At 36.2% G+C, this 25,926-nt stretch overlaps 2 protein-coding genes across 2 annotated transcripts in view; one reads left to right on the forward strand and one right to left on the reverse strand.

Annotated features, from left to right (window-relative positions):
- The window catches only part of LOC107098964 (volume-regulated anion channel subunit LRRC8A), an 11,784-nt gene extending 10,596 nt beyond the window's left edge, over positions 1 to 1,188 (reverse strand). Inside the window, exon 1 of the mRNA XM_015396872.1 lies at positions 1,051 to 1,188. The gene's annotated coding sequence lies outside the window, so the exon portion shown is untranslated. The remainder of the gene's footprint in view (positions 1 to 1,050) is intronic.
- Positions 1,189 to 1,218: 30 nt separating this feature from the next.
- On the forward strand, positions 1,219 to 14,773 carry hscb (HscB mitochondrial iron-sulfur cluster co-chaperone). The gene is made up of 6 exons (XM_015396873.1): positions 1,219 to 1,646; positions 1,729 to 1,825; positions 11,504 to 11,593; positions 11,722 to 11,866; positions 14,367 to 14,414; positions 14,570 to 14,773. The coding sequence occupies exons 1-6, from the start codon at positions 1,309 to 1,311 to the stop codon at positions 14,662 to 14,664; spliced, it is 813 nt and encodes a 270-aa protein (XP_015252359.1). The 5' UTR covers positions 1,219 to 1,308; the 3' UTR covers positions 14,665 to 14,773.
- Positions 14,774 to 25,926: the final 11,153 nt, after the last annotated feature.

The following is a 25,926-nucleotide window of genomic DNA, read 5'->3' on the forward strand; positions in this document are numbered from 1 at the left end:
TATATATATATATATATATATATATGTATATATATATATATATATATATGCACATATATATTAGGGATGCTACTAAGGATTATTTTGCAAATTGTTTGATATCTCGATTATTTCGATTTACAATCTGATAGCCAACGATTCTATAAAGAAGACTTTTTATGAAATTAAACGTAAAACTCAAACTTGTGGAGTTCTGAACAGAGCATATTGACAGAAGTAATTAAAAAAAAAAATTAAATTAAAATGTTTTTTTTTAAATATATATATATATATATAATCTTAGTTACTGCTCTAAGTGTGTTGCTCTGTCACATAAAGGCTAGTTTTAGAGATTCTATACTCCAGTTAACGATTATTCGATTACTGAGTTAGATGATGATTATTTAATTATTAATCTGATAAACTGTATTAAATAATCATTAAATAATACAGTATGGATCAATCATTAATCATCAATACTGTATTTATATATAAATCAATGATTAACATAAAAAAATATTACTTCTGTCAATATATCTGTTCAGAACTCCACAAGTTTAAGGTTTCACTTGGGTTAATTTCATAAACAATAATATGGCCATTAGTGTGCTTATTAATGCCCGATGGCATCTTCCACCTAAATATGTTTGATGTATTGGGGCCTATAGCGTTTTCTGAAATCCTGTGATGGAAAATCTACACTTTATTTCCTTCGATATGTACGTCATCTTGTTTTTTCTTAATAGTTGACCCAGTTATTTACAGAGAAAGTTTAGGCAAAATAAATTTTTCGCTGAAATGTTTTATTTAATCTAGTCACAAGACTCTAATAATCACAAAAAAATACAACACCTTCGGGAAAGCAAAAAAAAAAAAAAAACAATTTAGGAAACGACGAGAGATAAAGTAGTTTTGCCAAAAACTAACAGCAAACGCATAGGCTAGCTTAGCTACAGGCTAATAGCTGCTTCCCTTTCTGAAGCAGCTCAATCGGAAGTTTCCCTTCGCCACAATTCATAAGAAGGTTGGGCTTTCGTTTCTGGTCTTAAAGGGATGTTACGTGTAACTTACTTCTACTGATGAGCCTCCTTCAATTTGGACGTTAATTTTTAACAGTATTTATGCTGACAAAATATTGTTTTCACTTGCTAGTTGGCTATCATCCGAAGCGTCCTTGCAACTTTCGCCATCCAATCGAGGGGTGGCGCTGTGGTGCTAAAATAAAAACCAGAAGAAGAAACTCTCTTCTTCTGCTTTTCCACATTTAGGGGGAATGTTTGTTTTGATTCGACACGTTTTAACTTTTAATTGCTATATCTATCTCTGAGAATGTTTCACATTAAATGTATCCGGGTTTTATCTTCCCTCCGGACGGCACGCAGCCTCCTGTCGGAGCGACATTTCTCTTTTAAAGGTGTTACATATCCTCAGCTCTGCATGTCAACATGCCTTCACAGGGACACTTTGCACAGGGATATGAACATTGCAGGTCTCGTAACCCGCACCAATGAGGTATTTTTATCGAGGGGTTGTTCAACAAGCCAAGTTAAACATAACTGCTGGAATTGTAAGCAACTTCTTGACAGAACTCCTTCATTTTTTTGCAATTCGTGCAAAACAATCCAACCCCCTGAGGAGGGGACGTCGTTTTTCAAGATCATGGACTGGTCGGTGTCATTTAAATCATTGTGTCCTTCTGTTTCTATCCCTATAAATCCGTAAGCAACTTTATTTTTATTTTTTTTATAGTGATTATACATTCACACTGGACACACAAAAGCTCCAGACGAGATACTTGCAGCTTCAGCGGACTCTGCATCCTGACAACTTCAGCCAGAGATCTGAGGTAGGTGGATGATCTTCAAGCTCTGAGTGAAACGGTTCATGAGTCAGAGAGGAGCTTTTCTAACTGTTAGTCACGCAGCTGTGGCTCAGAGCAGCTCTCCTCATCCTTTGTGACTGGAGGTTTTTCTTGCACCAATGAATGTGAAATAGATTAGCCAATAACTAATATTAAAATACCTTAAGTTGCACAATCCCATCAATAAATAATGTTAAATATTTACATGGTAATATTAAAGAAAATGTAATAAATACCTTAATAAATATTAAATAAAATGATTATATGATAAAATAAACGTGTCAAGCATTTATTGCAGATATCTTCAACAGGGGGTCTTAAAAGTTTTTTTTTTATATTCCTCAATGCAATTTTTTCCACTGATTGAAATGTCTTGAAATACACATTAACATGAATTCAAAATATTGTAGTGATCAGATAAATGGAGGCAGATGTCTTTCAGTCATCAATGCACACATTCAGCGACACACAGGCGCTCTTTCAAGCTGGGTACCGTTTCATTCACAACACCTGTCCCATCAACAAGAAATCAGAATCAGAAGTACTTTGATAATCCCAGGGAGAAATTACTTTCATTACATGACTCCATATTATATAATGGAGTGACTAAAGGACCAGTTTGATATAACACAATTTCATACAATATATATAAAATTAGGGGTCCCCGCTCCATCTCACCATAAATTTGTGGGTCCTTGGCCTGGAAAACGTTGAAGACCCCTGATTTATTGGTTACAAATAAAACAGTTTATATAAGCATGTCATTATTTGTTTAATGGTTTGATATTTCTTGTGCTGCAGTCTGTCATAAAACAATTTAAAGTTCAATTATAACTACATAAACCTAGTGTGGGAGGAGATTACCTCGGAAATGGAAAGCAAAACTTTTGACCGTGAACAGAGGTCAGATGATGCCGTGTCAAAACAATTCAGTCTTTCTATGATGTCATCAACCACTGGCAATATGAATAAGCACTAACCGTGCAAGGCTGGACATTTTTATTTGCATAGCACAGTTTAGTAGCAAGAAAATTCATGTGGCGTGCATAGACAAATGAGGGTAGACCTGAGGGATATTGGCAGTTGAGACGTTGACAAAATTCAGTTATTTATTTTGATGCTTTGCTTTTAGGTGATTAGGTGACGGACGCTCACAATGAGCTTGGTTCAGCTGGGAGTTTCTTCCTGTTAAAAGGGAGTTTTTCCTCTCCACTGTCGCCACAAGCATGCTTGGTGGGAGGGATTGCTTTCACGTCAATAAGTCGATGCAATCATCTGGTTTTCCTTCGATAGAAAACTTTTAATCAATTTGACTGTATGATCTGGTTGAACTGTCTCTGTGAAGTGAGTTGAGATAAGCGTTGTTGAAAACGGATGGATGGATGGATGGATGGGTGTGTGTGTGTGTGTGTGTGTGTGTGTGTGTGTGTGTGTGTGTGTGTGTGTGTGTGGTGAATTGGCTCCATACAGATAAACTGAATTGAATATACTGACAGGAGTATTTTGAAATAGGGCTGGGGAATATTGCTGAGAAATAAAATCTCAGATTTTTTACATTTTTTTGTCATCTTGGACGATTTATTCGATTTTAATAAAATATTTAGGAAACAATAAACATATTGTAAAAAATGTAAACTTAAGTATTCATAACATAAAACACAAATGTTCACAAATGTTCATGTCTGTAGTATTTGCAAAAAAATAAAGTAGAGTCCAATTTACCACAGAGCGCTTGTCCTGTTTCATTGTACAGTTTTGGTAGTGCAACCTCTGCAAAGTATTTGCGATTCGGCGGGTCACGTTTTGGATCACACACTTTTAGCATGTGAAGGAAGCCAGGCTTCTCTACAGTGTAAAATGGGCACCATGTCCATCACTATATGAACAGCTAGAGTGTCGGTCATCTGCTTCCGCCACACACTACAACTAACTCAAACTGCTCCCCAGGCGCCTCATAATGACAGCCCACCGCTACCCAAGGGGATGAGTTAAATAGAGAGGTAGATTTCTCCAATTTGAGATCAATAAAGTGCAATAATGTATTATTATTATTATCCACTTCCCGAAAGCTGACTCTGTCAAGTAAATTCAGAGAGAGAGTAGTAGTACCATAGATCGTCACTAGGAGGCGAGGAACCATGCTATCGTGACGTGTAAACGGTTGTAAGGAACCGAGCTCGGCACTGTTAACTGATCCAAGCTCGGTCTGACCTTGATACAGATCTGTTTTAGATGGTATTGTAAATGGGGCTATTGACTTTGGATTTGGATCTCCTGGATGAGCACGCAGTGACAATAGACATCTGCTTTCTTTGAGTCGCTTAAAACAATTGGGGTTGAGGGATTTTTCTGAAAATCTAAATTGTGACTATTTTTTACTAATACTACGAATATTGCGAATGCGAATTGCGAAGTTGGACTAACAATTACATTAGAATTGGAGAGTAGAAAAGGAATAAAGCAGAATGATGAAAAATGGTCCTTATATCCTCCTGCAGTCTAAGTCTATAGCAGCATAACTATGGAGAGATCTCATGATAACGTGAGCCACTCTATTACTAGTACTAGTTTTAAGCCTGTTTTTTATTTTCATTTTTTTTTTTACATGTTTTTATTGTTTCTACTGGCAGCTACTACTATGCACTAAACATTTTTTAGTCCATGACAAATTTTCCCCTAGGGGACAATAAAATCTGTTCTATTCTATTATACAGTATTCTCCCAGTAGCACTGAGCTGCATTTTCCATATTATGAACTGCATGGTAGCTCAGCTCCAATCTCATTGGCTATTCCTATTTAGTAGTTCTGTCTTCTGACTTTGGATGCTTAGGCTTATTGGCAAAATAAATACCTGATGTGCTGCTATACAGGACTCTAAAAGTAATCACATAGAATAAATGCATAATTAAGTAAAGGCTAGTTATATAAAAAAACATTAAAAAAAATTACATTTAGATATAGATTTTCATGTAAAAAGTTCCAAAATATGACATGAAAAGCCAATCATAAACAAGAGAAGAATGAGCTCCACCGAATTTTACTTTATTTTATCACTTTTGTTAGAACTGCTGTTAAGAGTAACTCTGTGGATATAGCTGGCTCACTTGAATAATTTAGGGGGCAAAATATTGGCTCACATTATTCAAAAGAGCTGTAAAAGCTGGAAGGTCTGCTTGGTCAAGTGAAGAACAGAGACTGGGCAGGAAAAGACAGTATTATTAAAACTAGAGCATATCCACTGCTTAAAAGACTCTTCTAAGAAAAGAGGTTTCTCTTCTGAGAAGGGTTTAAGCTCAAGTGGGCATCATTTGAAAAGGGCACGATTTGAAGCTATACTATCAGGAAGAACCACAAAGCAAAGCTCACATCTGTTTAAATGATTTGCAGAAGTGTAGGCATAAACATTGTAAGGGTTTAAGCAGTGTGGTTATATGTTAAAAAACTACACCTACCTTTAAGCTTTTTACATTTTTTCATGTTACAGACAGTACAGTTCACTTTTTATATTTAGCGCCAATTCATAAGAGATGTCAATGCATTTTACAAAAAACGACTCTTCAATTTAAATACAGAAATGCATCTTTTCATTCCAATCCAATCATACAGACTGGTTAGTCGGTGACTCACATTCAGCTAATATGTTCCTTGTTATTAAAAATGCTGTTCACTTTAATAATCAAATCAATGAACAACTTTCCACTTAAAAAAACTTTGTGCTTTCTAAAACAGACAGTAGACTCAAAACCTGTATGTATATTTCATAATACAGGTAAAAAAAAAGTTTTTTTTTTACAAATATAACTGTCCATATAAACCTACAAGCCAGGCAAGGTAAGTATTCATCCAAGAAGCAACCAAAAGACAAATGGCCTGGTAGCTTCACAAGAGCTACAGAGATGAACACTTTAGGTGGGAGAAACCATTAATATCCAGTGAGTAGACAGCCTCTCCACAAAGCTGTCCTTTATTAAAGCATGGAAAGACGAACTTATCTCTATGGTTAAACTCAGTCAACTTCTCTAGCTCCTTCTGGCAATCAAAATAATCCTTAAACCTTGAGATTCCAGCTTAACTACATACATTCCAAATTGATTTTAGTTGTTAGTTTATTAATCAAGCTACTTGACTATGCTTTATAATTAAAAACACAAATGATTGCAGTAATTCTAATTTCAGCATTCACTCTTTTAGAATGAGCATGTAGCACCTTCATTGAATCGTTGACTTTGCAGCAATCCTCCTTAACAAACATGCATGTTGCAACAGTGGAGAGTAAAGCTCCTCTCTAACAGAATGAAACCTCCCATAAAGCCAATACTAAGCTCTATGTAAATGGCTATCTGCCACCAACTAAACAAACTGGGTGTTACGAGAAGAATGCAAGTCTAGGGCTGCAACTAATTCTTGTTTTGGAAATCGATTAATCTGTTGAATATTATTTTTAATTCATCGATTAATAATCAGATAACCAAAGATTCCCTAAAGAAGATTTTTTAGGAAATTAAACCTTGTGAAACTAAAACTTTCCTCTTCAGGAGTTCCGGATAGAACATACCGGCAGACAAAAACATTTTTCTATTCTTAAATCTCAAATATTTATATGTTTTCTCACAATTTTGGTATAATTACCGCTCTAAGTGCGTTGCTCTGTCAGCTAAAGGCATGTTTTAGTGTCTCTATACTCAAGTTATCAATTAATTGATTACTAAATTAGTTGACAATTATTGTAATAATCGATTAATCCGATTAGTTGTTTCAGCCCTATGCCAATCACTCACAAAAAAACAGACATGTACTGAACCTGGAGTAATTTCACTTACCATCTTGGGCGACAGCTTGTTATAGGTTGTTAAAAGGCTTGAAACAAAGGACTTTCCTGCAGACAACATACTACCAGAGTCACAGTTAAGACAGTATAACACATTAGAAAGGTGCAATTGAAAGTATATAGCAAAACTTGCGAATTTCAAGCCAGATGAGTACTGCATTTATCCTTAAATTTAGATACTTTGCGAGAAAGGGCAATAAAACAAAATGATCCTGGATGAAGAAAGTGTGGAGAAAGAAACCAGCAAAAGATTTACCGGTAAAGCCATAGGTGGTTCTACCTGGTACTGACTAAGAGCAACTGAAAAGAGACTTAAACTATTATTTTTATACTTTTTCTTCCTAAAAAAAACAATTCATGCATTAAAATGCATAATTTTCCTTTGATGTCACAATTGCAACCTATTTTGTGTTGGTCTATCACAGAAAAACCTACTTAAAATACGGTCAAGATTCTCTATAGACCTACTTCTTTGCTGCTACAACTTAATCTAAGGTGTGATTGCTTAACACTCGACCTAATTTCATATTTCGTTAGAGCTTATATAATAAAATTTTGGTAACAAGTTAAAAAGAATAACTTGTTGCCTAGTTTATCATTATTTGTATTTAGCAGAAAATGTTCCATTAGGATTTAGAAAAAGGTTTGTGCAGCCAAACAGGAGCCCTGATTAAATTGGAAAGGGATTATTAAATCTTGCATTATCATTTGATCTTTGCTTAACACTTGTATGCAATTATTAATAGGCAACAACAAAGAAAAGAGGCTACTTTCTTCATTAGATGAAAGAAAATTATTCTTTCCTGTTGTTTAAAGGTTATCTAGAACATTGAAAGCGTCTTATAGGAGCAAACTAATTATCTAGTGCAGTTTCCAAACTGATAACAGAATCTGTCTCTTATTACCATCCCTTGAGAACATGTTCAGCACAAATCCATTGCCTTTAGCATAGCTGAGGTCAGGACGCGCAAGTGAGAGGTTCAAGAAGCAAACCCAGGCAACCCTTTGACCCAGCAACACTCTCTTTCTCCCCATGTGGGATCGCGAACTGAATTCCAGACCAGAAAGGGATATATAGTGCAGTGCTCGGTCTACCCCCAGGGTCTCCTACGGGTGAGACGTGCCTTGGAAACCTTCAACAGAAGGAGTTCAGGAGGCCTCCTAATCAGATTCCTCTCTGGCTGCTTTCAATGCAAAGGTGCATCACCTGTATATCGTCACACATACTAATTCCTCCGGCTGCTTTTATAGACTTATAACAGATAGGAGATTTATACCCCTTAATCTGTTGACCCACATGTGGTCTCTGAGAATCCCACTGCTATCAGACTATTGATTAGTTTGCCAAAATAAACACAGATCTTTTAGCCTTTTACAACTTGATCTACCTTTATTCCAGACTAAAAAGAGCAACATATGGCTTTATTGTTTAAAGTTAGCAACATGTTGACTAGTATTAAAGTCTTTACAAGCCAACAGGTCATGATTGCCTAAAGAATGAGAAAATTTAAGATATTCAACATGTGTGACAACAACGTTGCTTTACATGTCAATTATTCCCTTTATTAGTCATTATGGTGCTGTCCTGCTGTGGATGGCATCTTCTTTACTGAAGCATTTGCCATATGTGGAGGATTAGATTGGATGCACAACTGTTTCATAGCTGACATCTGCTCCTAACATTGTAGCTTTGTAAAACCATGGAAGCCAAGCTTTTCTTTTCTTGTCAGAGGTTTTGTTTATTATAATTAAATATTTCTGCCTGTATTAGGCTGATAGCACAGCGTAGTTGTTTAATGTTGTTTTGCTCATTTTATATGAAATGTATAATTTATCTCATGTGCGTGCTGCCACTTTTACAGAAATATTTAATATACGGACTCAGAAAATCAATTATGTCTAGAATAGTTATTAACTCTGGTTGTAGAAAGGCTCTCCCTGATGTCTACTGTTTTGGATTATTAAGTCACAAATAAGTGCATAATAAATCTGTTTTGCAGTGCATTAGAAACAGGCAGACAAAATAGACACCTGTTTTTTTTTACACACTTTTAGGGTTTTTTAAATAAAGAATGAAGTGAATTTAGCAAGAATCTTGTCATCATATTTTACACTGTCTACAAACTATTAAATACTCCTTGCACAAAAATTTGGAACTATCAAATAAAACTCTTTTATTGTAGTTACAGCCAATTTAACACTTGTCATCAGCCTTTAAAAATGCGTGACAACTTTTTGTTTCTGAAAAAAATATTCTTTTGTATAATATAAAAGTCACACCTTTTTAATTGAATAAAACAAACCCCCTTGTTCAGAGATTGTAACACATGTCTAAGGACATCCAACAATTCTTAGAAATGTAAATATAACTGAATCATCCTTTTAGAATCCGCTTTCATTTTTATTAAGAGCAAGAACTATTCATTTATTTTTCTATGGCTTTCCGTTTCCCAAAGGTTTAAACAAGTTGTGACTCAGCCATTCGTTTCTCATCATTACACAATGTCACTGCCATGGTTATTTGTCTTTTCTTATCAACAGTGAAACCAGACTTTTCCAGAAAATTTGACTTTTCTGTCAGGCCACAGAATATTACCCTAAAATTCCTAGAAACCAATCTTTATGGGTTTCTAGGAAATGTTAAACTGGCCTTTGTTTTATCTGAGGTTTGTTCTTACTTTTTATTTGTTTCATAGATGTGATTTTGGTCCAGTCTCTTTCTTATTGTTAAACCATAAACATCAACCTTAAAGTAACACTTTTTATCTATTAGCCACTAGCAGCACTAGACATTTAATATCCAGGTTTGGGGCTCCTCAAAAAAATTGTCAACACTGCAATGCCATAAAACCAAACGATCCTAAATTTTATAATCTGATGGCAAACCACTTTGTCCCAGCAGATTTCAAAACTCCTGGAGTTACTATAAAGAGGCGACGTTCACTTCTCTAGATGAAATCCTAAATCACAGAACCAGAAATATATCTGATCATACACGTACCATATAACTTTAAGCTCTGGTGTTTAAGGGGAGCTTAGACTGCCACAAAGTGGCTCTTTGGGTAACATGACTCATTCAGTGCTCGTCAACCCTCTCAAGTTACATAGGCAAGTTTTTAAGAATGACAGCCCGCCAGAGCATCCATTTGCACCAAGTGCTGTATATTGACTTGAACAAATCATTTGACATCTCTCAAATGAAGCTAATAAATTTGTTAAAAGTTACTGTATTGATTTAACTGAAGCAAGTGAGGCCTGCAGTGCTTAAGGTGTGGGTCTTGCTTCTTTTGTGATTTCTGTGTTGTCTCCATTTGTATAGAGGGGCACTGCCTGAATTTCATTCCTGCCCAGAAACTTTTGTAATGGCTTTGTAACCATTTCCAGACTGGGATACATAAATATTGCTTATTTTCAATATTTTAGCTTACTTGATGTTTTCAGACATCTTACATTGCATTGATTTGTTGGTTCTTTAGTTCTGGTAGTAATCAGGTCTGGCTGTGGGTCGCGAAACTGAACATAAATAGTAGTTATTTACAGGGTGTCCAATTTTTTTAATCACTTAATCTTCATTTAGGTTGTCTCTGTCTGATATTAATGTTTGGTAGAAGATCTGAAACATTTAAGCTGTACTGTTCACAGCATTGTATGTTAAAAATTTGAAGAATTGGTGACGTTGCAAGTACATATTTTTATTATTATTTTTTTTTTAAAGCCATGGGAATTTGGCTGGAATGCATTGACATTTTGATTAAAAATCAAATGAAAACTTTGAGAACGATGTAAATGGATATATGGCCAGAAATGGGTCCCCATTCAAAAACACATACTACTTAAAGAAGTATGTGTAAAGAAGTACAATATGATTTTTTTTTTTCTCAGGTAACTAACTGGATGTGCTAGTAAATGTAAGGCTCCCTAATGATATGCATATCTCTTACTTTGGAATATTGAAATTAGAATGTGATTAAAATTTTGCTCACAACACAAGCTGGTTATTTGTGGCCAATCTTCACAATGTCTATTTCTATACAGGAATCCTGCTGAAAAATGAAATTGTGGTTTTAAATCTTAACCCTAAACTGAAATTTAAGAGGAGAACATAATGTTTTGTTTCAACAGTAAAAATAGTCAATGTTTATTATTGCATAAAGCTGAACTAGGAACCAGCAGAATGTGTGGAGGCATATTGAACATGTCTAAAACAATCTAGCCAATATTATCTTAATTCTGTTTTATTTATCACCTCCTCCTGTAATTCTTTATTAACCAGGCATCCTCCTGCCTCAGGGGTCTTAAACACAGAGAAAGAAGCTCATTACTTAAATAAGGTGACAAGGTAGCCACCCACTCCATTGGTTGTTCTTACCGAAATAGCTTTACACGACAAGCCCATGGGCCAGAGAGTGAGACTATTGATTTTCACTAGAGCTGACAGACCTGATAGCTGCAAAATGTACTTAGATCTGCCAAGCATTTCCTTGGTATTTTCCTCCCTGCCTCATTTCAATTTTCATGTCAAACTCACACTTACATTCCCTGCAAAGCCCCAAAACTGCAAGGCTACAAGAAAAAAAAGATATTGTGTGGCATGCACCTAATTGTCAATATCACCAAGGATCTGGTGTTTGACAGTGGTGGAGATGAGGACGACAAGGCGTAAAGTAGCTCTGAATCTGTTCCCTCTGAAGGGTGCAATGTTCTTTTTTTTCTATAGTGAGTGTTAGCTTGTTTCAAATGAAAGGCACATTGTTCTTAATGTAGAATTCTTACATTTTAATGATTAAATATGGAGTAAATGTTAATTACTTGTACCGAAATTAATCTTTTGCAGAAAGAACAGGAGTATTCAGAGAGTCAGTCTGCCCTGGTGAGCAAAGCATACAAGACTTTGCTGAAGCCTTTGACTCGAGGTCTTTACATGGTGAGTGTTATTGTCCATTTTGCGAATGGAAGCCCTGCTGAACTGATTGCTTGTTTACTGCAATTCTACAGCCATGAGTTTTCTTTAGAAGAGCGGTAAGTTTGATGGACTCCATTTGTATGTTTCAGCTGGAGCTTGAGGGGATGCATCTGAAGGAGGGAACTGACTCTGTGGCTGAGTCACACTTCCTAATGGAGTTGATGGAGATCAATGAAGCCCTCGATGATGCCCAGAGTCCAGAAGAAGTCAATAAGATCGGCCAAGACACCAAAGGTATAGGCTTGGTTTAAGTTATTCTTGAATTCGTAACTGTTAGAATAAGCAAGACAGAGCTCATAAAGAAATGAAAAAAAAGTGAAACTTTTACCTATATGTCCATCAGATATGGATTTGTTTTGAAATTTTATCATATTTTCTTGCTAATGAGATCCCCAATTTAAAAAACAAAGCTTGATAGGAGATGATGCTGATGATGACTAAGAATTTAAGTTTAGCAACACTCTTCCAAGGGTCAGTTTTATAATACTTTTCTGTAAACATCAAAAACCGTGTACAGCAGGGGGATCTGACTCCAGTCTTCAAGCCTGGAGTCAGAGCACCTTGCAGGTTGTAGATGCCCCACCTGAACTAATCCAACTGACTCCTCAGCATGCTATCAACTCCTGCAGGGCCCTGATAATGAACCATCATTTGAATTTGGGTTATTGAACCAGAGGAAGATATAAAAGATGAAAGACACCAGCCCTTAAGGATCGACTGTGGACACCATTGATGTGCAGCACTCTCACACAGTTCAGGAATGTCTGAAATTTGGTTCAAGGGTTTCCCAAGTTTTGGAAAGAATTACTTTTGCAGAGAAATAAAATGGAGTTATTTGGATTAACAAACATTTTATTCCCGATTCCTTCCTTCCTTCCTTCCTTCCTTCCTTCCTTCCTTCCTTCCTTCCTTCCTTCCTTCCTTCCTTCCTTCCTTCCTTCCTTCCTTCCTTCCTTCCTTCCTTCCTTCCTTCCTTCCTTCCTTCCTTCCTTCATAGAAGTATCAGCTATAAATCCAAAGTGGAAGATTTGAATACTTTTTATGAATTCAAATTCAACGAATATAAACCAACCACTCTGGAAATGTGTCATTTTTAAATGATGAGTATTTTAGAACCATTAACTTTTTAATAGCCTGCTTAGACTGTAGGATTAACAAAAAACAGCACATGCTTGTTTTTCTAGTCGTCATTCTCTCGCTTGGTTATGCTGGTTGTTTGATCCACATGCGGTTGCACTTAGTCAAAGATTGCTGACGTCACCTCTGACCAGGGATCAACGTTATTGTGCGGTTTTCATTTCTAAACTTTTCTAATCTGGGTCCTGAGAGCTTCTATTATGTGTTAAGTATTACTATGCAGCCCCTATAAAGAGCCTTTCCAAACATAGCAGCTTCTAGCTTCAGAAACATCAAGTGAGTGCCAAAAGACAGCCCACATACCAGTTGGTCATATCTCACAGTGTTACATCCTGCTTCTTTTTATATTCTGAATAAAATGGCATGATTTGGGAATCATATGAAAATTATATATAGTCTGGACTCGAGAGTGTCCTACAGAAACGTGCTTTTAATGCTGTGATACTTTTATAGTCAACAATTAATGCTGGGCTAGGACATTTAATCAGATGCATTAAATATTGAAACAATGATCAGCTGATTTAATTATGAAATAATAGTTTATTGGAGTATATAGACCCAACATAACTGCTCTATGCTGTTCTACTAGATAAAATCCCAATAGAGCAGGTTGCAATTTGTGGTTTTAACATATTAAAACCTGGAAAGGTATTTTAAATACTCTTCGATTATTTTGGCATCAAGTCAGTAAAAATAAAGTATACTAAGTTTGAATTTAACATATTTAATAATTTTCTCCACCACTGAATTTAGTTCTGCATATTTAAAAAGTTAGCTTGGTGTACATGCTGCCCCGCCCAGCTGTAAGCTGTGCAGCAAATACACAGAAATGATCATCAATAAAAGCATTTACGGTTTCTTTGTGCAGCAGTGAGCGAACGGCACGCCAGAAAAATGGCATGCTGTAGTAAATATTCTGAAATCACATCTTTCCAACAGGAAACTAAACGGTTACAGCATCAGGATTTTCAAAATAGTTTACTAAAGACCTTCTATATTAAGGTTTTACTAGTATATTTTACATATTCGTATGTATATTATGAACTGAAGACACTAGATGAATTACTGGGCTATATTATCCTAGATAATCAAAACCTTATGATTGAACATTAAATGAACAAACTTTGGTTCTGCACACTCAGCCATTGTAGAATATAAGTCCTAAAATATTTGGATACCTAAAAATGAAAAGTGAAGAAGTTTTAACCGTTTCTAAATCCATGGAAGGAGATTATTTCTAATCTGACTTCGGCATTGATCACAGGCTTTTATTCCGCAATCTGCGCATGCTCCTTGGAGCTCCTGTGGGCTTTGCACCATAGTGGACCGGACATATTATACATTTGGAGGACCGAGAAGTTTGCAGTGCAGCGGAGCGAATCTGGACAATGTGTAAATCTGTAAGCCAAGTACTGGCCATAAATTGAGGGTTAACAAGCTGCCTGTCTTTGATTTTTCCAAACATTGTTGTTTACTTTGAATAAAGCAGGGAGACTTGTGAGCTGTTGAGTGTGGAGGAACGAAAAGCAACAGACTGAATATGCCTCGTCTTATTAGCACACACAGAATTGCAGCTCTGTCTTCTTCTCCCCTGCAGGGAAACTCGCAGACTTGACGGAGCAGATAGATGCTGCCCTTCACAAAGGTATTATAATCAGATCCCTCTGTAAAAACATTGTGTATTCTTCCCACTTGAACCGTTTGTTTGCTTTGTAAGCTATGCAGAACAGCTTTTCCTATTTGCTAAGTCAGTCATTGATTAAGCTTTCTGTTGAAACTTTGCCTTTCTTCTTTGAACAGGAGAGCTTCACACTGCAAAAGACCTGCTTACACAAATGAAATACTATGCAAACATCGAAGAAAAGGTCAAAGAAAAACTCTCTGATTTTATGTAATGTTTTCTCTCTTTTTACATTTGTAGGCACTTTTAAAGCTTTGTATTAAGTTGCACACATGCATAAAAAGTCTGTTATTTGATGTTTCAACTTGTAAAATAAAACAGGTTATAAATACATTTGATTAAGCCAAATTTTTCTGCAGTTACTTTTTAGCTCAAAACAATATAAATATGGCTTTAATTAGATGCATATATTATCTCCCTATAATTCCAATAATTTTACTAGCCTAATAATATCCACTTGTGCCTAATGTGTCATCAAATGAGACAGGGATCTATAATTTGTGCTGATTTAAATGCTGCTCTGTGTTTATATGATTATCCTGCCTATCAGTTCAGCATTTCATCATGTGTGAGACACACACAGATGCAGACATAAAGCCCCTGCTTAGTTCCTATAGATACCTTTAGGGGGAGACATAGCACCTTGACAACCATCCTGCAGGAAAGCATCACATGTGGCACTAACAGAATATGAGAACTAACTAGAGGGAGGTCCGTAATTGAGCTAGACAAGGTCTTGAATTATTAATGGGTGGCTTCATATGTAGCATTAATGCTATGATAATCAGGAGAACCCTGCTGAATGAAGATTACTCAATGAGCCCAAACATCTGTGGTCTCTATAATTTCAAACTCATAAACTGAAGTGCATTTATCCTTTACATTAATAGTCCCTGCATATTGATAGATGCATCAAAACAGAAATCCATCCACTCTGTCAGTTCGTTTTCTTGTTACTTTTTCAACACCGGGGAGAAGAAATAACGTCATAATACCCAATTACCTGCAAATTGAAGCTTAAATCACATCAGGACCTTTGATCCGAGAATCTCCTTTGAAATATGACAAGTCTGTCATGTTCTGACAGCTTGGAGCTAACCTTTGGATTGCATGGCATATTATTTGAGGCACATCCAAACATAAGCATTATTCTATGGTTAAAGGTTTTGCCCTGATCCTGCTTAACATAGCTATAAACTCATCCTGACTGTCTGTTTATAATGTTCAAAACAACATTGTCACATTTCTGACTCTGATGTTTCTTTTTTTAATTATTGAGAAGTGGTACCCCTAATATACTTGGATAGGCAGTGAATTAAATGGGGCTTCTCCTACCGCAAGGAGACGAAAAGATCCATTCATTATTCATGTCGTAATCGGAAGGCATCTTCAGTGGCTTTAAATTAATGAGAAAATGTGATCGAACAACAGCAAGGCCACTGCTGTCTCCCACACCTCTTTGAAATTGAGTTTGAAAGAGACGAAATGGAGAAAAACTCACTAGAGCTGAGCTGTGAAATTGACTTGGATGTGAAGTCTTGGCAATAGAACTCGGTACATGTGATCATCTTGCTTCTGGAATGACTAAGGTCAACATAAGGCACAATAACAAAATACAAGTGCTTCTGTAGAATTTGCCGTCACAATGGGCAGTTTTGGTTCACCAGTTTCAAATAGAAAATAAGGAAATCAAATTGAAAAACGTTTTTGTAGTTTTAAGTAATTATTTTTCATCTTAAAAGTACTAGAGCTGAACGAAAACATGAATAAGAAGCATTTTTTTTAATAGCAGATTCCTAATATCCATCTTATAAATACTTTGTCATATTGTCTTTGGATTCCTATTGTTCTCAGTCACTTATTCTTCATGTTTTCTATCATGTCAAGGAATAGAGACTGACCCCCAAAACAAAATAGATTATTTTTGGATAAGAATCTGACAAAAAAAAAAAACCCATTGTATGGTAGCGATAAGAGCATGTTGAAGTTGAAGTGAAAGGGGTCACTCACTCGGGGTGCTCAGCAACTTCTCCTGATAGTCTGACCAAGATAGATCAAGGTTATATTTAACCGGACGTACACCAACAAAGAAGCGGTGATAACTTCGCTGCTGTTACCTAGGAAGAGAAAAACGGTGGAAAACCTAAAACACATCTACTTTGGGGACAAATACAACCTAAAATGTACGAATAACATAACATTTCAGGTCAGGTCAGTTATAAAATATTACATAATTTTTGATGCATACTTCAAATTAAATCAGATTTGTTGCCACTTTGTTTTTTAAAAAATGAATAAAGACACATGAATGCAAGTGGTTTGTTTTGGCTAAATGCTTTGGATGTTTTAAAAGAATATTTAAAAGGTAGAATTTTATTCCAGTTGTAAAATTTCATGGCAAAACCCACCAAATGTAGTATTTGTAATTGACCAGATATTAAGAGTTCACTAAGCCATGTGCTCTAATATGGCTGTCAGGATGTTTAAAAAATTAAAAGTTCCACAACATCCCAGACCCTGTATACACTGAATATAAAAGTTCTGCATTTATTTGAATTATTCCCCCTGAGACTCAATCTCCCATTATCAAAAGAGACCTATTTGCACCTGTTGAGTTTAAAAACTGCACAAGTTAATTTGAGAAAGACCATAAAAAGTATTTTCTGCATCCAAGAGATAAACAATCACAGGGTCGGGTTGAATGAGGACGGTGACAAGAGGATGAAAAGTGGCCATAATTACAAACTTAATTCTTAAATACAAATTCTACTATGACAGATTATGGTGGTTTGTAAATGATGTTGACCTACATATGCATTTTATGCTTTATTTGAGGCGAGATATTACATTATTTGTTAAGCATTAACTGGCTTAACACTGGCTCTAAAGGCTGCAATTATTCCTCTACTTTTATCTCCTCTCACATGTTTTCTGCCACTTATTCCTATGATTATATGCTATCACTTTTTTTGCTAGAGAAATGCAAGGCCTGTGGACTTCTTCACAAAGGTGTAGGATAGTGCATTTATATTAACATATATGCATATATATTTATATATTGCTCCTTGCAGCACAAATCAAGCAACTGCTAAAGAATGGGACCCACTCCGAATGGCAGGCCTAGGGCTTGACAGTGAAGAAAATGAAAGACCGCCAGAAGGGGACAACTCTTAATCAGTCCCTTCACAACATGAAAGCTCCTGTCCAGTATCATAGTGGCAAAGATAAGTGAGCACATGGATTGACACATGACAGAGGCGCAAAAAGGCAGTGGTGAAAACATTGGAGAAGCTAAAAGACCAGCTCCGCTCAACAGAAAAGAGGGGATTGCACCCTCAAAAGGAGGAATAGCAGGTATAGAGGAGAGTTATAGGTACCTCAGAATACCACAGGCAAATGGCCACAAGGAAAGCAGCAACAGCCTGTGACGATTAGGGCAAGTTCTAAGAAGTCAGCTCAATAAAGACAACAAGGTCTTGGCCCCCAGCAGCTATGCCTCACTGCTAATCAGATACCTTGATGGGGTAATAAGTTTGCCAAAAGAGGAAATGCTGGCCACTGGTATTAAAACATGAAAGATACTCACCATGCATGGTAAATTTGACTCATAATCAGTATCCACAGACTATACAATAAGTACAAAGAGGAGGGAGAGACCTAGTGAGCATCAGTCACCATTAAAGATAAAACAACCACTCTCCAAGATTCAGGCAGCTTCCTCCAGTGAATGAAGCGCATTTAGTTAATGTGTCAGACATTGGAAGCTGGAAGATAAGGAACTAATGTACTTCTTATGGATAACTGAAGTGGCTATGATCAAATCCTACAAATGGCTAGAGAGGTCAGGACTGAAAGACAAAAAATCTTGAGCACTAGAGCATTCAAGATCCCTGGTGCAGGTTATGTAAAGAGGCCCCAGAAACAATCCACCATCTCACAGTTGGGTGTAAGACACTGGCAGTGAAGGAGTAGATTGAACTCCATAATCAAGGGGCGGGTGTAGTGTAGGGAAACATCTGTGTAAAATACAAACTGAAGACCCTATGTCAAAAAGTGATGGAGAATGACAGATTATATCCTGTGCGATACAAAAAGACAAAATGTTAATCTCCAACCAATTGGACATAGGCAGCAAAGGACAGTTGTGTAAATCAATGTGGCTATCCAAAGAGATGAAGACATCAGGAAAAAAGAACCTTAGAAATAAGGGACTTGAGGAGGAACCAGAAAGAGCCTGGAGGGTGTGCTCGTGATCATCAGAGTGCTCTACTCTACGCTGGAGAAGTGGCTCCAACAGATACCTGGAGAAACATCAGGGATCTCAGTCCAGAAGAGGGTGATGCTAAGAAAAGCTAAGATACTGTAAAGAAACCTCAGGCTCCCACACCTTGGTTTTATTATAAGGTAACTAATATCTAATCAGCTTTCTCACTGATTAATGATGGGTGTCATAACACCTCTTTTTATTGATTAAACAGTATACATAAAATAAACTGGCAATACGATTACAAAAAGGTTGTGTTGACTGCATTGATTTGACATGTGGTCAATATTTTCTTTAGGGCTGTTAAGGGGAAATGGTGATGATGAAGGGTAAATCTCTCATGATTTCTAAGTGATATTATTAGATTTCTTCATTACTTAATGTTTTGAAGAATTTCTGCTGTTTACTTGGCAGGGTTCAGGTGTAAAAAAATAGAACAAAAAAAGTTAAACTGCCTCACAGAACACAACATAACCAGGAAAATAAACCTCATTAGCACTGTAGTCTGAGCTACTGAGCCCGAATAAGCAGTACAGCCTTCATCGTTGCCCGGGGCAGGACCTGCTACCGTGGTAACTCAGCAGGCTGGTTTGACAGACAGATGTAAATTGAACAGGACTTCTTTACACACTACAGCTGTTGGAGAAAAAGCATGCCACTTTACCAAGGCTCCAAAGTTTACACATTAGGCTTCACTGCACAAGGTGTTGCTAGGATTTGCACATTTCATGAGACAAGTCAGAATGCCTTCACATTCACATTTTGTTTGTTTTTTTAAAGGATCAGGGTCTTCCACAAAATATACAATATTATACACCTATCATAAATAATTTAATAAAGATATTTATTCTGAAAACACTTCAGGGCTAGACACATATTCATTATCTTCAATTTTGGACATGTGTATCTGAAAATGACAGTGCTTCAATATAACCAGAACCGCTTTTTGAACCGACCAATATTTTAATCTTTGACAAAAATCATGTGTTCAATGATGCTCAAATGAGAATAGACTGAACTTCTTAAAGATGGAATAAAAAACCTCCCCTTTGGGATAAATAACTAAAGGAGATAAGCGAAGCTAATAAGGGCAAAGCTGTGTCATCACAAAAGTGTTTCCCAGCCACTGCAGTCTGAGGATAGGGGCTGCAGTACCTAACTTTGAAAGCAGTCTTGATGTAGAAAGGATTTAATATCATCCATATCAGAAGATTAAACTATCCCTTTATAATGTGGATTTAATTTGCATATAGGCGTGCCTTGTTTTATATGCAAAGTACATTGCAGTGCAGTTTTTGTAGTAATCTGGAGAAGTCTTAATATAATGTCTGAGACTGCTGTTTTCTCTAGATTTCCTTTATCATTTCCATTATAACAGCATCCTTCCAGCAGAATATCAACAACAATAAGTTTTGGGGTTTTTTTGTTTTATTTTTTCCCCCCACTTGTTTATAAAGAAGTTCCATCCACAGGGACAGAAATCTAGCCACCAACCAGCATAATAATGTAAATGCAAATGCATCTTGTACATCTGCTTACACAATTTTCTCTTATAGCAAACACAGGCATATTTTTAGGATTACCACCATAAATGGTACCAGCTCCTGAAGCACTGCTATAGCTGTTTTATTTTTTATTTTTTCCATAAAAAGAGGTTAAAAATGTTCAATGATTTTATTATGGATTACACGATATTTTGCTTCATGTTATATTCGTTTTTTCTTGAAATTCAGATCATGGAACTCTGCGTATAATAATTTTGGTTTTACTATTTTTTTTCTGTTTATTTCTATACCTTTTAATAGATAAAACACCAAAAACAGCAAGGTCACCATGTGTTTAACACACTATCTTCCACGGATGATGATGAGACAACTTTCAGAAGTGGTAATCAGTAGCTTACACTTTACTTTCACTGTGTTCTACAGATCAGTTCATTCTGACTTCAGCAGGTCCATTTACCTTGTGGACATTTTTCAGCAGTGAAGTTGGAAAATTTAACTTTCAGTTACCAAGAAAAGTCAGCATTTTTGAAGACATTTGTAGTTCAAAGCTTGCCAGATGCCTCTGCTTAACCTTGTGACACACCATGGAGATTTGATTGATTAAAAACATGCTTTCATGCATGCTTAGCTGTTTTGTTTATCTCATACAGCAGACTATGGAAGCAAGCAAGAATATTCTAAACAAATAGAACAGACCTGTCCTTCAAATCTTATATAATTGCACAAGAATCACATAAAAAGAATGATTACACAGGTTTTTCCAAGGATGGTCTTTCTTAGTAGACTGTTCAAAGCACCATATAAACAGTGACTACAAAAGGGGAGGTAGATATGCCTTTTTAAGGGCATCTTTACAGCCACTTTTATACCTAGGCTTAAACTTAGAGTTTGATTAGTATCAAAGAGAAAAAAATCTCCATTAGGTATTAAAACTAAAACGGCTTAAATGTGACCCTTTACAGACATTGTCATGAACACTCCTTCGAGATGGTAGACCTCCCCTACATGCTTTAATGATTACAGCCTGTGAAACATTTAATTACCCCAGGCATATCTTGTAACTGGCTGAGAATTATAACCGGCTCTTTAGCCTATAGTCAGCACCGACATGACTGATAGTGGCTATACAAGTTCAGTATTATCCATCTTCGGATGACCTTAGAATTTTTAGAATAATGTGTTCTTTTATCACTGGTGTCTTAATGTAATAATTTCTCATAATAATATAAAGTCTGTAGTATTGTTGACACATTTAAATGATTACATTATGCCCAGCAGGAGACTAATGAAAAAGTCAGAAATGCATAGATTCTTTATCAAATAACGAGGTCACACAGCCACTATGGATTTGAAATGATCTTTTAGCTATGGCCACCAGCAGTTGCCAGATAATGATCTGATCAACAAAGGTTAAAACCCCTCGGCGGATGAATCATCGGAACATTCTATTCTCCTCACAGCTAAGAAGCAGCCTTAAGATCTTCGCCCCTCCGCTTAGTTTCTGTATGAGTCAACTGCTGACTTTTAGTCCCAGCATCCCACAGACACCTCAAGCCTGCTGTTTGTACTTGTGTCTCACCAGGCTGTAATGCTATTATAATCTACCACTATTAAGCCTTCTTCCCCGCCCTTAATCCTTGCTTTAATTTTGTTTGCCTCATCTCTTCTCTACGGAGCGTGTTTGTCTTCATGTGTAGCTCCTAAATCACATCCTACAGTGGTGCTGGAAGTAATTTCCCCTTTACTTTTCTTCTTTTTTTTTAACTGCACTGTTGCACGTTTATGTTATAGATCAGCATATTTACATATTACACAATGATAACCTGACTAAATTTAAATAGTATTTATTTGATTTTATTAAGGTACCGTAATGCAGTTTCTTTTAACTTAATCCTGTCTTTTGTGAAAATTACTCTCCCGATAAACGTCATAACGAGCACAGATGTTTTATCAAGGTAATGCAGTAATAAATCTTTTGGTGGAATTTTGTCCCAATCTTCTTTGCAGAATCAGTTCATATCAGCCCCCATGGTGGGTTTTATCCCAACAGCATCTAAAATGGATTGAAGTTTGGACGTCCACTGGGCCATGCCAAAAAACGTAGTTTTTTAGTTTCATAATTAACTTGCTGGGTTAGCTTAGATCTTTGTTTCCTTAATTTTAAGATAAAAAATTAATAGCCAGACATTCTCCTTCTAGTTTTTTTTTTTTTTAGCAGAACCCATGGCCCCATTAATTATACGAGGTCATCCAGTTCCTTAAAGCAGCCTTGGACCATCACAGTACTAACAGTGTTGGATCCGTTAAGGGGAAGATATTTTTCGGGAAAGCTGTTCTTTGTCGTTAAAAGGATTAGCACTTTACAGATAGTTAGCATATTCCCTTGTTAGTTTTTAATGTTTTCCCAAAATCTTCAGGATTAATAAGATTTTTTTTTTTTGACAAATGTGAGACACCTCTGTGGGGTTTTTTTGGTCTAATAATGTTAAACTTTTGTCAGGTTGAGTGGGGGTTTTAAGATAATCCAAATGCAGAGATGGGAGCTGAGGTTGTCTCTTCAGATTTAATTATCCAAATGATTGCAACAGAAGCAAAAATCCAGAAATGAAATACCAAAAACCAAAATTCAGGAGACAGCAGGGAAAACACAAATAATGGCAAAAAAAAAAAAAAAAAAAAGAAGAGGAACCAGCAAACAGTAACCGGAGAGGAGGAGTATATATGTCAAACAGAAAAAAGACTGATTGATTGGGAGCAGGTTTGGACAGAAGAATCTAGAAGGGAAGTAGAGGAAGAAGTCTGACTTCAAGAGGGCACAGAGGGTAAACAAGAATACATAGAACTCAAATACAATCAGAAAATGTATATAAAACCTATGAAACCTCAAAAAGAAAACTTAAACAGAACCAAAAGTGCCAAACCGTGACACCTTTGAACTCTCCTTCATAATGTCCTTTCTGCCAAGTATCATTCTCACTGTGACTCATGAACACTGACTTAAGGATAATTGTGGTGTTTTAGCTGTTATTCTGGAGTCTTTAAGGTTCATCACAGTTCTATGTTTTCTCAATTTCTCAGTGTGATTCACCTAGAAATAACTGTAACCCTTTCCAGACAAATAGATGTCGACGTTAGTCTTTCTTTTCTTATATTTCATAACATTTGGAGATGGGAGGGGAATTCTGTCTCTAAGTAGAACCAGGGTGGGTAGCATTTTGATAAAACTACTGAATTTGAATAAGGTAGATAAAATCATGACCAAAAGATACTAATTTATTTATTTACAGGCTTTCAGATATTTCAGGCATTTTTTTCTGATGGTAAAATTGGTTTGATGGTATAAAAAAAGTGTTACAGAGAAGCAAAAGCAGAGGAAATAGAAATATGTTTTTGAGGCCACAGTATTTGAAAACCGCCCTCCTCCTATGTCCTCACTCAATGTCTGATTCCAATGTTTTCTGTAGACTTATTTGTTTCAGTCTGAATCTTCCCAGACTTTGCAGTAAAGTAAAAAAAATATGCCCCAGATTTTATGATTCAAAGAAAATATAGATACAAAAGCTGACAGCAGGGTAGTCGTCTGGTATTTTAGACTTTTGTATTTAAGCATGCTGATAAATGCTTGTGCATTTTCAAAGTGATTTCTGACTATTTTATCAGTTCATTAAAACTTCAGTTATGACATCTTACGTCTAAGATTGACATGTTTTTGACACAGAATGTAATTTTTAGTCAAATCAAAGCATTTTTTGACGGTTGGTGCTCTTTCTCAGCTATACGGTTATGGGGAGATATCCTAAAGGTGTCAGCCCTGTCTAATATGTGTCCTAGTGGGAGGTTTCTATTGGGAATTTTTGTTTCCCCACCAAGGTGAGGCGTGGATATGCATTTAGACACTGCTTTGTTTGGTGCTTCTTGGTGTGTTTTGAGGACAGTTGGGTGTATGGGTTTCATAACATCTTTCCCAGTATAAGCAGCTGCCAAATAATCCTTTCATCAATTCCCTTTCTGAGAATCTCCTCTTACATGCATTCATCTGAAACGTATTGGGTTTGATATGGTACATTGCACCAATCAAAAGCATTTCCTGTGTTGTCTTGTAGCTTCTTAGCAAAATTTCACATTGGTAAAGGCTTTTTGTTATGACAATGAACAAATGGGAACATAATGAGACTGAATCCATCTTCAAAGTAACAAAATCCAGCAGAATTAAATATTGCATATTTCTTATGTTTACAGCATGTCCTGCATGTAAGAGTGTAATCTCCTCAGCAGAAAACAGGTTCCAGGTTTAATTTTCCATCTCTGAAGCAGCAGGATGCAGCCCAATATGCAAGTTAAGAGGCATTCTGTTGAAACAACAGGAGAGATTGCTTCAAAAAGCTCTTTTGCGGTCCTTGAGTTTTAAAAGCCTTTGAAGGTAAACAACCAAAGGGGCTTTAACAACACATCTGTGTGTGAAAACACAGATCAGCCATTCATTTTCAGCTGAGTGGAGAGCAAGCCTCTCGCCTCTGGTGAGATCTCACTCACCTCACCTTATCTCATGAGCGGTGCTGAAAACAACTCTCCTCCAACCATTGCTGCTTATCTCAAAGAAATTTTCCTCAGTTGAGATCAGGTCCATTCGTTTCACAGCTCATCTCAATACCTCAGCTAGAATTGTATTTCACTGCATAATCAAGCTCTGGATTCCACTTAAACAGCTCATTTTCCATGAAACATTTTTTAAAAATCTTCAACCTAATAAGAGAAGTCCCACAGCAATCCCATTTACTAGAGTTCTCATCTGTCATTTTTTTGCAATTAGCAGGATGGGGAGAAATATCAGGATTTTGTAGAGTTAAGCTGAGTTAGATTGCTTGATTCATGTAGGCTGAACTTAGAAAACCAGTGGAATGATGGTATGTGATCCCGTTTATCTCAAAAAGCACCTAGGGATGAGGGGATTCTGTTGACCATCAGCGGATATTGATCAGGTCCATGAACACTAATGCAGTCAATTTATTCCCATGATAACCAAGGTAAATTAAATGGTATAAAAAAAAAAAAAAATCTCCTATTCTTATAGCAGTAACTAATTTAGACAGATTATAATTCTTATAGCAGTAAATCATTTAGATTATAATTCCTAATCCAAATCTTAAAACCAGTTAAATTAATAAATTAGCATTTTTCACTAATAGATCTTAAAGTGCGAAGTATAGTGTTAATAATGCCACAGGTACTAACTGGAGCAAAAGATTCAAACTTCTAAGTGGGCAATGTATTGATAATGAATGAATAGGAATTTATTTCAGACAATTACAGACAGATAATTTGACAAACAACAGTAAATGAATCGACCAAATACACACAAAATAGTTAACATCAACTAAACCAAACACTAATTTTGAAATGAACTTAATTCACCTGAACATAAATAGAAATAAAACCCTCCACCAAATAAAACTGTCAGTATGTACAGGCAGAGAGTTGACAGTCATTAATGTGAATTGTCTGAAAAGGGGTATGAAGAAAAAAAACTGATTATTCATACCCCCTCTCCCTCTAATTGCACTTAAATTAACTTAAAGTAGAGTAACCTTCCTCTTAAACTTGTTTCTTTTTCCAATGTTCACACACACAAAAAATATACATATATACACATATATACACTCACCGGCCACTATATTAGGTACCCCATGCTAGTAACGGGTTGGACCCC

Source organism: Cyprinodon variegatus, unplaced genomic scaffold (assembly GCF_000732505.1).
Source record: "Cyprinodon variegatus isolate N-32 unplaced genomic scaffold, C_variegatus-1.0 Scaffold826, whole genome shotgun sequence".
NCBI classification, from domain to species: domain Eukaryota; kingdom Metazoa; phylum Chordata; class Actinopteri; order Cyprinodontiformes; family Cyprinodontidae; genus Cyprinodon; species Cyprinodon variegatus.

Bases quoted from the DNA above. Each gene is read 5' to 3' on its own strand.
- hscb (XM_015396873.1), top strand. From the start codon at position 1,309: ATGTTTCACATTAAATGTATCCGGGTTTTATCTTCCCTCCGGACGGCA. The intron at 1,647-1,728 runs GTCGGTGTCATT...TTTTTTTTATAG, and splicing joins TTTTTCAAGATCATGGACTG to TGATTATACATTCACACTGG. The intron at 11,594-11,721 runs GTGAGTGTTATT...TGTATGTTTCAG, and splicing joins TGACTCGAGGTCTTTACATG to CTGGAGCTTGAGGGGATGCA.